Below are 13,029 nucleotides of genomic sequence, written 5' to 3'. Positions count from 1 at the left end.
ACAATGCATTTATTTTCAGGCTCAACTTAAAGTGCTGGAATGACACTTTATATGCTCCCTAATATGCCTGGGGATCAGGCCACTTGAAGGACCACCTAGAGCCACACGATTCTGCCCAGCCTAGAGGTCCAGCTTAGTGGTCCACTGCTACAATCAGGTTAGCAGGGCTTTTTCGGTGGTGACACCACATCCCTCCAGCACTTTATATCCTGCTCCCCTGCCTCCCTTGTACTTTTCAAATGGATGCTTTAAAAAGTCTTGACTCCATCGAGTGTTTCACTGATGTTTTTGTTGGCAGACTACTATTTTGTGGATTGTTTTGCTATTAATCATATTAATGTTTTAATCAGAGTTCCTTAGGTTTGACCCTAAAAGTCTGGATGAAAATAACTTAAATAAATATAAATCTAGCAATCAGAATTGTGATACTGTGCTGACTGCAGAAGCCTCCGGATTTAAGAGTCCCAGGGCCAGACAGGCCCTTCCTCGTTCTTCTAGCCATAATCTGCGTTATCCTCCTCTTCCTCTTCCAGCCACTGCCCATTGCAGATGAGTCAAAAATTCTGATCCTCAATAAAAGCCAAGTAGCTGCAGAAAACTAGTACAGCATTTCACAAGGGACAGAATTTAGAATTTTGACATATGGGGCCTGCCAGCCCAAACTGTAGCTCCTTACCCGTATCCTGCTAACTGATGAGGACAGATCCCAGACTTTAAGGGTTCCTGTTGCAGAGACGGCTATTAAGGAGTCCTCTGTGAGAAAAAGCAACAGAGACATATTTTCAATGGGAAGAGCAATCCACACAGCAAGGGGATAGAGCCGAAACAAAAGGGCAAAGGGCATGGACGAGGGGGAGAGGCAGGAGGATATGGGCTGGCTGTGCGAAATGAAGGAGCAAAGATGCTTGTTAGGATGAAGCCATAGAACAGGATCTCTAGCTAATGCCAATGAGCCACCCTTTCCTCCTGACTGGAAGCTGTTCCCCCCAGTGCTTTCCTTATGGTTGCATGAAATATTGGTTCTTGCAGCTGCCCGTTCATAATGATTTCCCTGACAACAGCCGCCTCCCAAGCATACAAGCCAACTCATGGGGGCCAAGGTCCTTTCAGGCCCTCCAAAGGCTTAGCTTTCAAGTATGGTACTCTGCTGATCTCATTCACACGAGCAAGGAAGGGTAAGAACTAACCCATATATCCTCTCCTAGTGCCGAAATCCATCCCTACAGAAAGGAACAGGAATAAGTGGGGAAAGGGCAGGGACTAGGGAGAAAGGTGCAGAGGGGGCAGCAGAGAGTAGCAAACGGTGTCAAGGAGGAAGCTGAAGGCCTGGAGAAAGCAGGGCTCAGGTGGAAACCAGCTGGGAGGGCCAAAGGAACAGACTGGTTGTCCAGCAGTTGCACGACCACTCAGCTGAGATCCTGCTTTGCAGCCACAGGGTCTGCAGCAGGGATGCCACAGGCTGTCCTTTTGGTCCTGGCCCTGCCTGGTGAAGAGCCTTTGGCCTCAGTCCCACAGAAACATCCAGCTTTTGTGGGATGTGAAACACAGGAGCAGCCAAGTACAACATTCCTAGAGTGAACATGTTTACACATGGGGAGGAATGTTTGTCCAGCTAGCAGGTACACTTCCTGTTTCCTTCTGGGCTGGGACAGACTTCCTCTGCATGTGACTAGAGGTGGGTGTGGCCTCACCTGTGCAGGCAACAACAAAAGCACAGGGCAGGGCAGCCATCTTTCTCTTTCACTACATGCATCAAAAAAGCAACATCTGCTTAGCCAAAGATGCCCTCTTGGCTCCAGCCAAGAGAGGACAAAGAGACTGTCTTCTTATGGAATAGTTTCCAAGTGTATGTTACTTTTCTAAGCTAAGTCTGCCTTCTGGGATCCTATTGTGAACAGAATGATATGTGAGTAAACTCTTTTTATACTTTTGTAGAAGACTGTGTAGTGTCTTATCTTTTATGAGGGAATAATACCAGAACAGAGGCTTTAGCAAGCCTGAGCAAACACATCCACTGCAAGTTTAAAAAGGGGAATGTTACTCTGCTAAATTGTGAACTTGTTAACACAAGTTGGAAATGGATATAATCAGACAATATATCATCTCCTGCATCCCTGAACATTCTCACAGCTTTGACCTACCTTGGATGCGAGGGGAATGCACTAAGCACATGCAGCTGATCCAATCTGAAGACTGGGAGGACGTCAAGGTGTGAAGCACAGACAGCGCTTTGGCATCGATGATGAGGATATCGTTATATTGCCCACAGCAGAGGAGCCAGCCCTCTCCCGTCATGCGGAACGAGCTGTGGTAATACTGAGCAAAGGGGGAAAGCCACAACAGGTTAGCCACGAGAAGACCGCTGAGGGATTGCTTTCGGTCATGGGGGTCTGATGTGCATGCTAGAATGCAAAATGTTGTCACCCACATTAAAATGCCTTTTGGCTACTCTTAGGTGCAGATCTGGAGATGGGGAATTGGCTGACTCCAACGAGGGCTTCCAAAGCATTGGTTTGCACTGAGAACTCCCCAGGAAAACTGCCACCACTACCCTAGGGTGACCATTCCTATTCCAAAGCCCAAACCTCTTGTGCTGTGACAACGGTGGGCAAAAAAGAGACCCCTGGCACCGCCCTGGCAAATGAATAGACCTCCATAGGGAAGCCCGTGCCATGGATTTACACCCCATTGGTGCCTAGAGCAGAGAGGTCCTGTGCGAGCAGTGGAGGAAATGGCCCATGAGTCTCCCTCCCCACTCCCAGCCCTCTCCCACACAACACCACACAATAGAATTGTACAGCTTTTGATAGATTCAGGACCCAAATAACCCCAAAGCGGCAAATGGAATACAACTCATACAAACAGGATGAGCATTGCGTATGCTTGACATTTGTCGAGAAACGGTTGCAACCCGTCCAAATCCATGGGGAGACACCACACTGGACACACTTCAAAGCCCACGAAGAAAATGCTAAAAGGTGCTCTGCTGCACAGAAAAGGCACCTGCAGCTTTCCTTCAAGCAGCTGGATTCGGGCCAGCAGGTAAGACTTCTCGCCTGCCTGCCGAATGGCCCCCAAGAGGTTTTGGAGACTCCCTCATGGCTTGCTTTGATCCCTTCAGAAGGAGACTGCCGGGTTCCTCTGGTCCAGGTGCTCGTCCTTGCCATATCCTGAGGTCCTCAGCTGAGTTTGCCAGCAGGTGTGCATCTGCTCTGCCCCATGGGTGAGAAGGAGAGGATATCCAGGGGCAGCAGGTGTGGCACTTTGATGTGTTTCCTCTGCAGTGGCATCCACATCAGCCACCTCTCTAGCAGTTGCCCAGCTTGACCTGTTTCCCTCCCTCCCTCTCTGGCCTTCATTGGCCTGATGGGAGGGAGGGGGCCACCAGTGGAGTGTCCACCTCTACCCAGCCCAATGATTTGCCCCTGCAGTGTTGGGAACAGCTAACTCCTGGCACTGAGGACAAAGACCAGCAGGCAGAAAAGGCCCACAGGCACAGCTGCACCAATGAGACATTGCACAGCAAATAAAGAGGTAGCCTGTATTCCGACAGCTCAGGTTGCTAGTACTAATGGTCATTGTTTTGCTGAGATTCTAGTGACCCAATCTGCTCCAGGCAGGACAGCATTTCAGTGGATCTGGTTTTTTATTTTAAAACACTTATGGAAGAAGCATCATCCAGGCTGGGTGCAGAGAGTCCCAATGGGCAGATGGACAGAAGTTCTTCACCGTGAAGTTGGCTGTACTTACACAAATCGCTGTGTGCCGAAAGGGAAGCCTCGTGCTCTCCACACACCGCCCACAGATGACGTCCCAGATGCACATTTCCCTGTAAAAAAAAATATAGTTTGTTGTTACTCTCCATCCGATATGATTTGTAGCCAAGTAGTCAGAATAATGGGACACTGGTGGCGCTGTGGGTTAAACCACAGACCCTAGGGCTTGCTGATCAGAAGGTCGGCGGTTCAAATCCCCGCGACGGGGTGAACTCCCATTGCTCGGTCCCTGCTCCTGCCAACCTAGCAGTTCAAAAGCACGTCAAAGTGCAAGTAGATAAATAGGTACCGCTCTGGTGGGAAGGGAAACAGTGTTTCCATGCGCTGCTCTGGTTCGCCAGAAGCGACTTAGTCATGCTGGCCACGTGACCCGGAAGCTGTACGCCGGCTTCCTCAGCCAATAAAGCGAGATGAGTGCCGCAACCCCAGAGTCGTCCGCGACTGGACTTAATGGTCAGGGGTACCTTTACCTTTACCTAGTCAGAATAAAAATTTCTTGTGGCTTGGGTGATTTTCCTCAGAGCTGAGGAATGACCATTTGTGTGGCTGGCTTGCAGAGGGAAACCTGAGGGAAACTGCTCCTGTTTATTGGGGTGGAGGGAGGAGGCCAGACAGCAGGAGCAGCACAGCCTCACTTTGCTTTGGAAATTGCAGCTGGCTGCTGCCATAGCTACCTGCAAGGGCACGACAGGCCTGTGACAAAAGCAGCCATTATGGCTCCCATTACAGCTCGTCAACTTGTCACTGCAGCTATCATTTACTGGAAGAGCAGAAAGTGATTTTCATTTCACTAAACTTGAACTGCCTGCTTTGCCAAGCGTCCTCCCTCCCCTTTTTCTCTGCCCAGGATCAGGGCTGCTCAGAAAACCGTGTCAATCTGGGCAAAGAAGAAACAGTGACACCCTGAGGACAGCCATGAGATGTGCACCTCATTGCAGAACCATCAGCGTGAATTCAAGGGTCGTGAGTTCATCCTGCTGAAGCTTTATTGTTTTATTGTATTGTGCTAATTGTTTCAAATTTAGTAAACATGCCTTCTGTTAGGTCTATCGAAATGTTTTCACAGCCCAATCTTATGCACATTTACTTGGAAATAAGTGCAGTATAGGAATGCAGCCTAAATCTATTTAATTTGGCACTATTCTTTTGAAGAGCAAGAAAACCCTAGTGCATCCATACATGCAAACCCCTGGCAGCCTCTCTGTCTCTTTCTCAGCCCATTGTGATGTTATGCGGATTGTCAGCATCATCACAAACATCCAGAAAGATACATCTTGGACCTTGCAGACCGACCACCTGAATGACCTTCTGTTAGAAATGTCCACAGATGCACCAGCCTCTGTGAAGGGCCCCAAGATCATGTTTAAATATCTCCACCCTTTATCATCCTTCAATTAATAATTTAATGCTGTATTGTTTTTAATACTCGATTGGGAGCCGCCCAGAGTGGCTGGGGAAACTCAGCCTGATGGGCGGGGTATAAATAATAATATTAATTATTATTATTATTATTATTATTATTATTATTATTAATGCCACTATGAAATTCATTCTGAAAAGTGACGTTAGGAAGACATGGTGGGTATTAGGATGAAATCCAGTGGTTTATCAAAATGTCCAAAGCCCAAACATTGCTTTCCTGTCTCATCAAATTATTAGTAAACATCAACTTTCATCACATTTGCTGGGACACATACAATTATAACCACACAAGCTACTTCACGGAAGCACATTACAGTACTTAAACTGCTTCAGCCAGGTATTTTCATATTTTGAAAGCAAACAACATTGGCTGGCTGGCTTCTGAGCGCAGGTCAAGAAGCTGGCATTCACCCAAATGCCCAAAGGAGCACCTCTGGGTGTGCCAGCAGCTTGACTTAAAATGTCTCACAATCTTCAGCCGATACCACGCTCCAGCAAACATTCTTGATGCATGAAGACAGGAGGACAAGGTCTTTTCTGTGGTGGCTTCAGAATGCCCTCCCCAAAGGGGTAAGACTGGGGCTGTCTCTACATCTTTTGGATGTTAGGTTAAGAAGACATTCTTATATGCTGAGGGATTTTAAATTATTACGTTGCTTTAGTCCTGCTCAGTAGCTTTTAGGGTTTTTGCCTTTCTGTTTGCTACGAAGGCCACTGATTTTATTGTGTTTATGTTGTGTAAGAATATTTTTATTCATGCTTATTGTATACTGCCTAGGAATCCTTGGGTGAAGGGTGGTTTTAAAATATTTTATCTCACACAGGCATTCATCATTCTCAGGTGCACATATTCAGAGACCGAAGAGCTCAAAAACATGCTTTTTATATATGCACTTATGTTTACAGACTGTGGCATATTGGAGAGCTCATTTTGTTTTGCTACATCTGCCAGACCTTCATGCTCTAAGGACTCTCCCCCCAATACTGTCCCCTGGGGAAGGAGTAGCAGAACCATCTTCCATGGGGCTCCTCCAGATGTTCCTGATGGATCTTGTCTTCCCCAAAGCCACAAATCACCAGCCTACTGTTCAAGAAGAGATTGCATCCTTCCTTGCCACTCTGAGAATTCCCACCGTTGAAATGAAGAGATGGTTGCACGTCATGGGAAATGCAAAGCGACTGACCCGTTCTCAGTAGCACTGACCACGTATGGATGCTTCTCAAAGTCCCTCGCCTTGGCCAAGCATGTCACTGATGCCGTGTGACCAAAGAGCATTTGCTTTGATGAAATCTACAACAGCAAAACCATGCAGCAATGTCAGAGTGGCTGTTTTCTAAGGATACACGAGTAAAAATTCTTGCGTGGCGAGTTCCCGCCCCCCCCCCATGGAAATAATGACACATGACACAATTGTTAAGGTTAATAGGCTAAATAAGGCCACACCTTTATTGGTCACAGGTGATGAGCAGTATTGGCTTAGGCATTGGTCCTAACCGACTATATCCGACTTCAGCCCGTCCACTTGAAGTCCAGGAAGGGTTAACCACCAGTAGGGGGAGTCCTGCTGATGCACATCAACTAGGAACTCCCCTGGGGTCACTGACAGGGGGTGTGCCTTAGGCCCTCACCTCCCCAGGCTTCGGACAGGGCCACGCCCCCTGGAATCCTTTATCAGACTACCCCTCAATATGCGGGGCAGGTGATGGCGCTACCTCCCCTCTTCCATCTACAGAGCAATACCAATGCCTAACCGCCAATACCAAGAAAGTTGTGACGATTTGCTACAAAGTAGGCGAAAACCAAGCGGCTGGTGCCATTTTGCCAAGTGGAAAAATTCCTACCAGGCTCCTCAACGGCAACCAACCGAGGTCCATAGCAAGGTCAAGGAACGAAAACCTTATAGGGAGGGAAGGTGGAAAAAGCAAGAACAGGTGGCAGGCGGCAAAGAGGGAGATCCCCGGCCACGTCCTGGTTTAAATCGGGCAGGCCACACCCCCAGAGCCAGCCGACTGGCTGGCCAGGAGGTGACGCAGCCGGGAATCCCCCCAACTGCGTGGGGGCTGGGTTCCAGCCGCCGCGCATGTGGTGGGGCCGTGAAGCCCGCAACTGGGGAAGGAGATTCATACAACCTCTGGTATCTCACGACAAGCCCGTGTTCTAAAGTGGCTGTTCAAAAATAGTACTGCTAATAGTTTTATATACCATGGGAAATATGATTTGAGAAGGGTTTCTTCCACAGGGATTTCTGACCACGGATGTGGCATGTCTTGGGCACAGTAGCTATACGAGGCCTCATGGGAAGGAAAGAGGAAAGGAAGACAGGATAGGATGGGGCAGCAAGATGACTGACTCCCCTGCAATACCACAAACCTTCAGGTCTGCTGATGACAGGTCCCAGAGGCAGATTTGTCCTTCTTGACTCCCTGTAACAATGGTTCTCTGGTCTTCCGTGATCAAGATGGCTGTGATGCTGTGAGCTGGGGCTCGGTTCCCCCACAACGTCACAAGCTGAACTGAGGTCTTCATGGTGAGCTAATCTAAAAACAAAAGGAAAGGGCATTCAGCAGTCAGTTGAATAGAGATTATTATTATTTAGCTTTCTCAGTCATTGCACTACCCCTGTGGAACTCTCTCCCCTCCACCTGGCCCCATTGTTTTGGGTGGTTTGGCACCTGAGGAAGAAAAGGTGGTTATTCCAGAGACCTCTCTTATTTGCTGAATATATTTAGAGTCCATCTTCTTGCCAAGGTGCTTACCAATTACACAACAAAAACAAGGCAATGTTTGTGCTGCCGCTGTGGCAGACGAAGGTGATAGACTATATGGGACTGGCTGAGATGACTGGCAGAATCCACGACCAAGGAAAAGAGACGGTGGAAGAAGATTGGAAGAAATTTAAAGTTTATCTTAAGAACTGTTGTAAAATTAATGAGTGCTAAAATGTCATGGGTAACATAAAACAGAATTGCAGCGATAAATGATTGGGTAAGAGAAAAAGGATCAAAGAAATTGAATCATAAGTAATTGAAATTAGGGGTTGCTGAAAAAGTTTAAAACAGGGATGCAGAAAAGGGAGGTATGGGGAAGTCGTTGAAATAAGGCTTAAGAAAAAGAGGTTATGAAATTATACGTGTTTATATGTTTGTCTATGTATTGTTAGTTGTAAAGTGTCTTAATTTATGTTGGAAAATCAATAAAAATTTATTTAAAAAAAATGTTTGTGCTGCCGCTGCCTCCCTTAGTCCTCTCACTTTTGACTTGGAAGGTAGAACTACCTGCCTGGAAGAGGACAGCTCCCTTCCTGCTCTGCAGGCCACAGCACAGCTCACTTTCCATGGACTTGCCCCACGTCCCACCTTAGTTGGTGAAGGAGCACCATTCCTTGGGCCCATCAGAAACTCACTTCAATACCAGATGAAAGAAACTTTTTTAGAATTAAGAATAGGATCTAAGAGACAAAAGGGATATAAAAAGCTATCTAGCTGCAGACTATAGCGCAGAGTCCCACGATGCTCACATACTCCAGAGTGGGATGAAGCAGGCAGCAGCCTTAGCTGGTCAAAGGCAGGAAGAAAGGAGCACTGTCCTTAAGCCATATGCATGAGGTTTGAGCTCAGGTGGCCATGAGTGATGGGCTGCCTGCTTGCCACAGCCAATGGGCAGAGTTTGCTCTTAGCCAGGAAGATGCTCTTAAGACCTGTGGAGCCAGGAGATACAGCTGGGTGGGTGTTAAGTTAAGGGAAGTTGTTCGGTCAACTCCTGGCAGATGGGAGGGGCATATCAAAGAAGTGTGTATCTTCAGAAGTGAGCAGTTGGGGGACTTTAAGATGGAACACACCAGCTTTCATTTACAGAGGCAGAAGAAGTCAGAAGTCACACAAGATGGAAATGCTGTGATTTCTGGGGAGGTGGGACAGAAGAATGGCCTGGGAGGAGGAGGAGGCTAAACCCACAGGATAACCAGAAGGCTAGGAATGGCACAGAGTTCTTGTGGGCTCTTTTCAGGTTATGGAAGGGGGCACAATCATGTGGTGCAATGGTGCAGTGATGAGTCAGTTGCCCCAGATCTTGCCCCACCTCTTGCTCGGTGGCTGAGCATAAAGAGCCCTTGCCACATCCACTTGGCTTTTCCGCTTCCTTTTGTGCAGTGGTGGACTTGGGATTCTTGAATTTCAGTGGTGTCCTGTGTGACAAAGCGCCCTGTGCACCCTGTTCTATAGCATTGTTTTGGCACCCCTGCAGCACGGCACTCGGGGTGACCACAGCAGTTGTGTTACCCTAAATCCGTCTCTGTTTCATGTGCAAGAGCTCTTGACCTCCCCGGATTCTGCCTGAAGCTCCAACCTGCTGGGCTCCTGGGGCCCTGCAATGGCTGCCTTTTGATTGGCCAGAGGAGTCCCTGCTGAGTGACAGCCATCTCCCTCCCCCACCTCCAGGCCATCCATGGGTGCCGTCTCTCCCCCCCACCCCCCTAGTGAGCTGGATCCAGGGATCAATATAGGCTATTTCAACCAGCCAGGGTCTGCCAGTAATATCTTGTTTGTATTTCTAGGATGAGTGGCACCAGAAACACTTATTTCATTCCCCTCCATAATTCCCCACCATCAGAAGGAGCACCGCGAGGGCAAGACCATCCTCCAGCTGCTGATTACATCAAAGGTTTGAAGCACAAATTCAATTTTATGATGTTAATCTTGGCCTGCCACTCAGGAATTTTCTCGGGGGGATATGATTTTTCTCTGGATTGCATTTTAAGAATGATTTTCATCTTCAACAATCAATAAAGATATGTTTTCATCAAAATACTATATCTTGGTAGAATTCAATTGGCCATCTCAAGCCCTTTTGGTGACACAATATTAATTAAAATAGTTTATGTTGCTTCTAAACTGGGGAACAGAGCAGTGAAAAGAGAAGAAGAATCTCTGAACACATCTTCTACAAGCCTGCAGGAAGGCACTACCAAAGTCCCCCCCCCCCTCTCTCTCTCTCTCACACACACACACACAAACACACACACACACCAGGCTCTCTCTCGCCATATAATTCAACTGTGGCTGATACATATGGCCCACACATGGCTACATGCAAAGTTTTGCAATTGTTACAAGACCTCTTTGCACGCACAACACTTTAGAAAAAGGTGAAAGATCATAGAATCATAGAGTTTGAAGGGATCACAGGGATCATCTAGTCCAACCCCGTGCAATGCAGGAATCTTTCACCCAACATGGGGCCAAACCCCAGACCCTGAGATTAAGAGTCTCATCCTCTACCAACTGAGCTATGCCTCGGGTTGAACATGATGAATTCCTGCAAATGATTCAAGGGGGTTTAACAGTGGTGATTCATAAATGTTGAACTTTTAAAGAAAAAGGCCATAAAGGAAAAATAATGGTCTCTCAAATGGTTAAACTATCAGATGGGACCTCGAATTTCCACAGGCTTCAACAGTACACAAGTTTAGGGACCTTGGGACTGATCAGAGGTTGTTGGAATCCTTCCCTGACCACCAGCCATGCTGGTTGCTGAGGAGAGCTGGAGTTCAGCAATATCTGCACCCCAAATGGACAAAATGGGCTATAATCAAAGCAAAGGGGTCTGAAGCAAGTCAACCGAGTGAGAAGACCCCAAATGCTCCCAGTTGTCAAGCAGCGGTGCCAGCAGGAGCTTTCCTGTGACCTTGAACTCTCTTTCCACTCAACCCTGCCAAGCAGATCTTACAGGCCATGTTTTGGTTCCTGCTCCTCAGAAGCATCCGGTCATGTTGAAACAGTACACAAGAGCAGCATTTATGGTCCATCAGGAAGGGAGAGCATGAAGCAAAGCCTGGGCCACACTTCTGAAATGCGCGCACGCACACACACAACCTTGTGGCTCTGTCCAGCAGGGGAGGAGAAATTGAATCCCCAGATCATCAGAACTCAGCTGTTTTGACCTGGCAATTCTCATGGCCCAGGTTTTCTGCCTGCTCCTTATTCTTCTCCATTTGGGACTGAGCTGAATTCTCTCACCCCCCCTCTCTTCCTTCTTCCTGTTAGGCAGCCACTGTTTAGGGTAAACACTCAGCAAGGATGACTAATGGGCTTTGCAAGGCATCTTGATGCGGGGCTGCTGCCTGCAGGGAGGAAAGAGGGGGAAAGGGCTGGAATGTCATTTGAACCACACCCTACAAGCCCGCAACCTCCCTGCCTCCCCACCCCCAAAGAACAGTTTGAAAGCCAGAGGTTTAACAGTAATCCCAGAGAACAGAGTGCCTCTTTACACATGCAGAGTGCTTTTTTCTGTCTGGGACTGAGGGACGGATGGGGCTTGCAGGCAGGTCCAAGCCTCAGAACCTCTCTTTTTCAGAAAGGAATCCCAAAATGAAAATGCCTGCCTGCCACCTCTTGCATGGAATTAGAAGGAGGACCCAGAAACCCAGGCCTTTTTATTTATGCCCAGGTGGGTACTGACAGATAGAGCATCTGGAGCCCCCTCCCGAAACAAAGGATGCAGCTAAACAACCTCCTCTGTAATCAGGTGGATAATTATTATTATTATTATTATTATTATTATTATTATTACCCTGGCCTTCCCGGTCCAGAAAACCGGGCTCAGGGCAGCTAACAACAAATTTAAAACACTTAGTTGATACAACAAACAACAGCATAAAAGACGTGAATAACAATAAATTCAGAATTCAAAAATCAATTTAGGGGGGAAATCCATCCAATAAACATTAGATGAATATTAGAATAGTGCCAGAAACTGAGACGGGTGTATGCGTCAGGTTTCTGGCACTAAATTTCCAAGGAAAGGCAAACCTGAATTTGGCCCTGCAAGGAGGCTCTCCAGAGCCTGCCCCTGACCACCCCAAAGATCCAGGGAGTGGAGGGCACAGGGGTCAGGTAGGGGCCTGTACAAATCCCTCCACTGAATCCACACTGGGGTTCCTCTGCCCCAACACTAGCACAGCCTCCTTGCCAACCACTGGGAGTGAAAGAGAGGAGAGCTCATGGCAGTTGGCATGAGGTGGGCTGTGAGTCCCTCAGTGCCCAGATGGGACCCCCTTTCTGTTGACTCCCCTGGGCTGACGCTGACCCAGAGCCAGGGAGGCTTTGTGGGACAGGGGGACACAGAGGGAGGGAGGGAGAGGGGGGATTCTGACTCTTTCCCAGGACTGGGTTCTGCAACCCCAACTCACCAGCATCGAGGCTCTTCACGGGGCTGGGGACGTGTGCTCCTATCCAGTCTCTTCCCTCTCCTCAGCCAGGTGCTGGGAAATGGGTCCAGCCTGCCTGTGGGGAGCTTGCTGTTCTTAGAGCTCTTCTCAGTTCACAGGAGGAGGAGCTCTCTCTGGGCTCCACCTGCTGCTGCTGGCTGAGCCCAGAAGACGCTCCCTCCCCCCCTTGCCTGCTCTGACAGAGACTGACCTTGGCTGAGGGTTGGGCACCTTCTGGGCCAGCAGTCCCAGCTGGCCGGAACTGGGCTTGGCTCACCCAGCCTTCTCCTCCCCACCTTGCCTCTCCCAGCCCTGAGCTTCTCCCTGGAGCTGCAGTGGAATAGCTGAGCCTGCTTTGGAGGAGATTTGGCACTGCCAGGAAGGTGGGTGCATGTTGGCCCCCACTACCACGAGATGACTGGGCACGCTCTCCTTATTCTGGGCAGATGACTGGGCTTCAGGATTGGTGCATTTAATTCTGACAAATGAAGCAGCATAGAGGTGCCTTCCTTTTTTCAGCCAGTTCAGTTCCAAACTAGGGTGAAGAGAAGCAGATTCTGGAAAAGGTGAAGTTTAGTTTGAATGGTGGCAAACCCCCGGCCAATGACCAGACCTATCATCCATTA

General features: G+C 48.4%; 1 protein-coding gene across 1 annotated transcript in view; it reads right to left on the bottom strand.

Annotated features, from left to right (window-relative positions):
* WDR72 (WD repeat domain 72) overlaps positions 1-12,485 on the bottom strand; it is a 74,586-nt gene extending 62,101 nt beyond the window's left edge. The window contains exons 1-6 of the mRNA XM_083586340.1: positions 12,386-12,485; positions 7,570-7,736; positions 6,383-6,489; positions 3,751-3,829; positions 2,142-2,316; positions 677-753 (exon numbers count right to left, since the gene is read on the bottom strand). Coding sequence (XP_083442466.1) covers positions 677-753; positions 2,142-2,316; positions 3,751-3,829; positions 6,383-6,489; positions 7,570-7,725 — 594 coding nt within the window. The 5' untranslated portion in view covers positions 7,726-7,736; positions 12,386-12,485. The remainder of the gene's footprint in view (positions 1-676; positions 754-2,141; positions 2,317-3,750; positions 3,830-6,382; positions 6,490-7,569; positions 7,737-12,385) is intronic.
* Between the last annotated feature and the right edge of the window lie 544 nt (positions 12,486-13,029).

Source organism: Podarcis filfolensis (genome assembly GCF_964270895.1).
Source record: "Podarcis filfolensis genome assembly, chromosome: 14".
NCBI classification, from domain to species: Eukaryota; Metazoa; Chordata; class Lepidosauria; order Squamata; family Lacertidae; genus Podarcis; species Podarcis filfolensis.
Note: the sequence above shows the minus strand (reverse complement) of the source record. Positions and strands in the feature narration are given on the sequence as shown.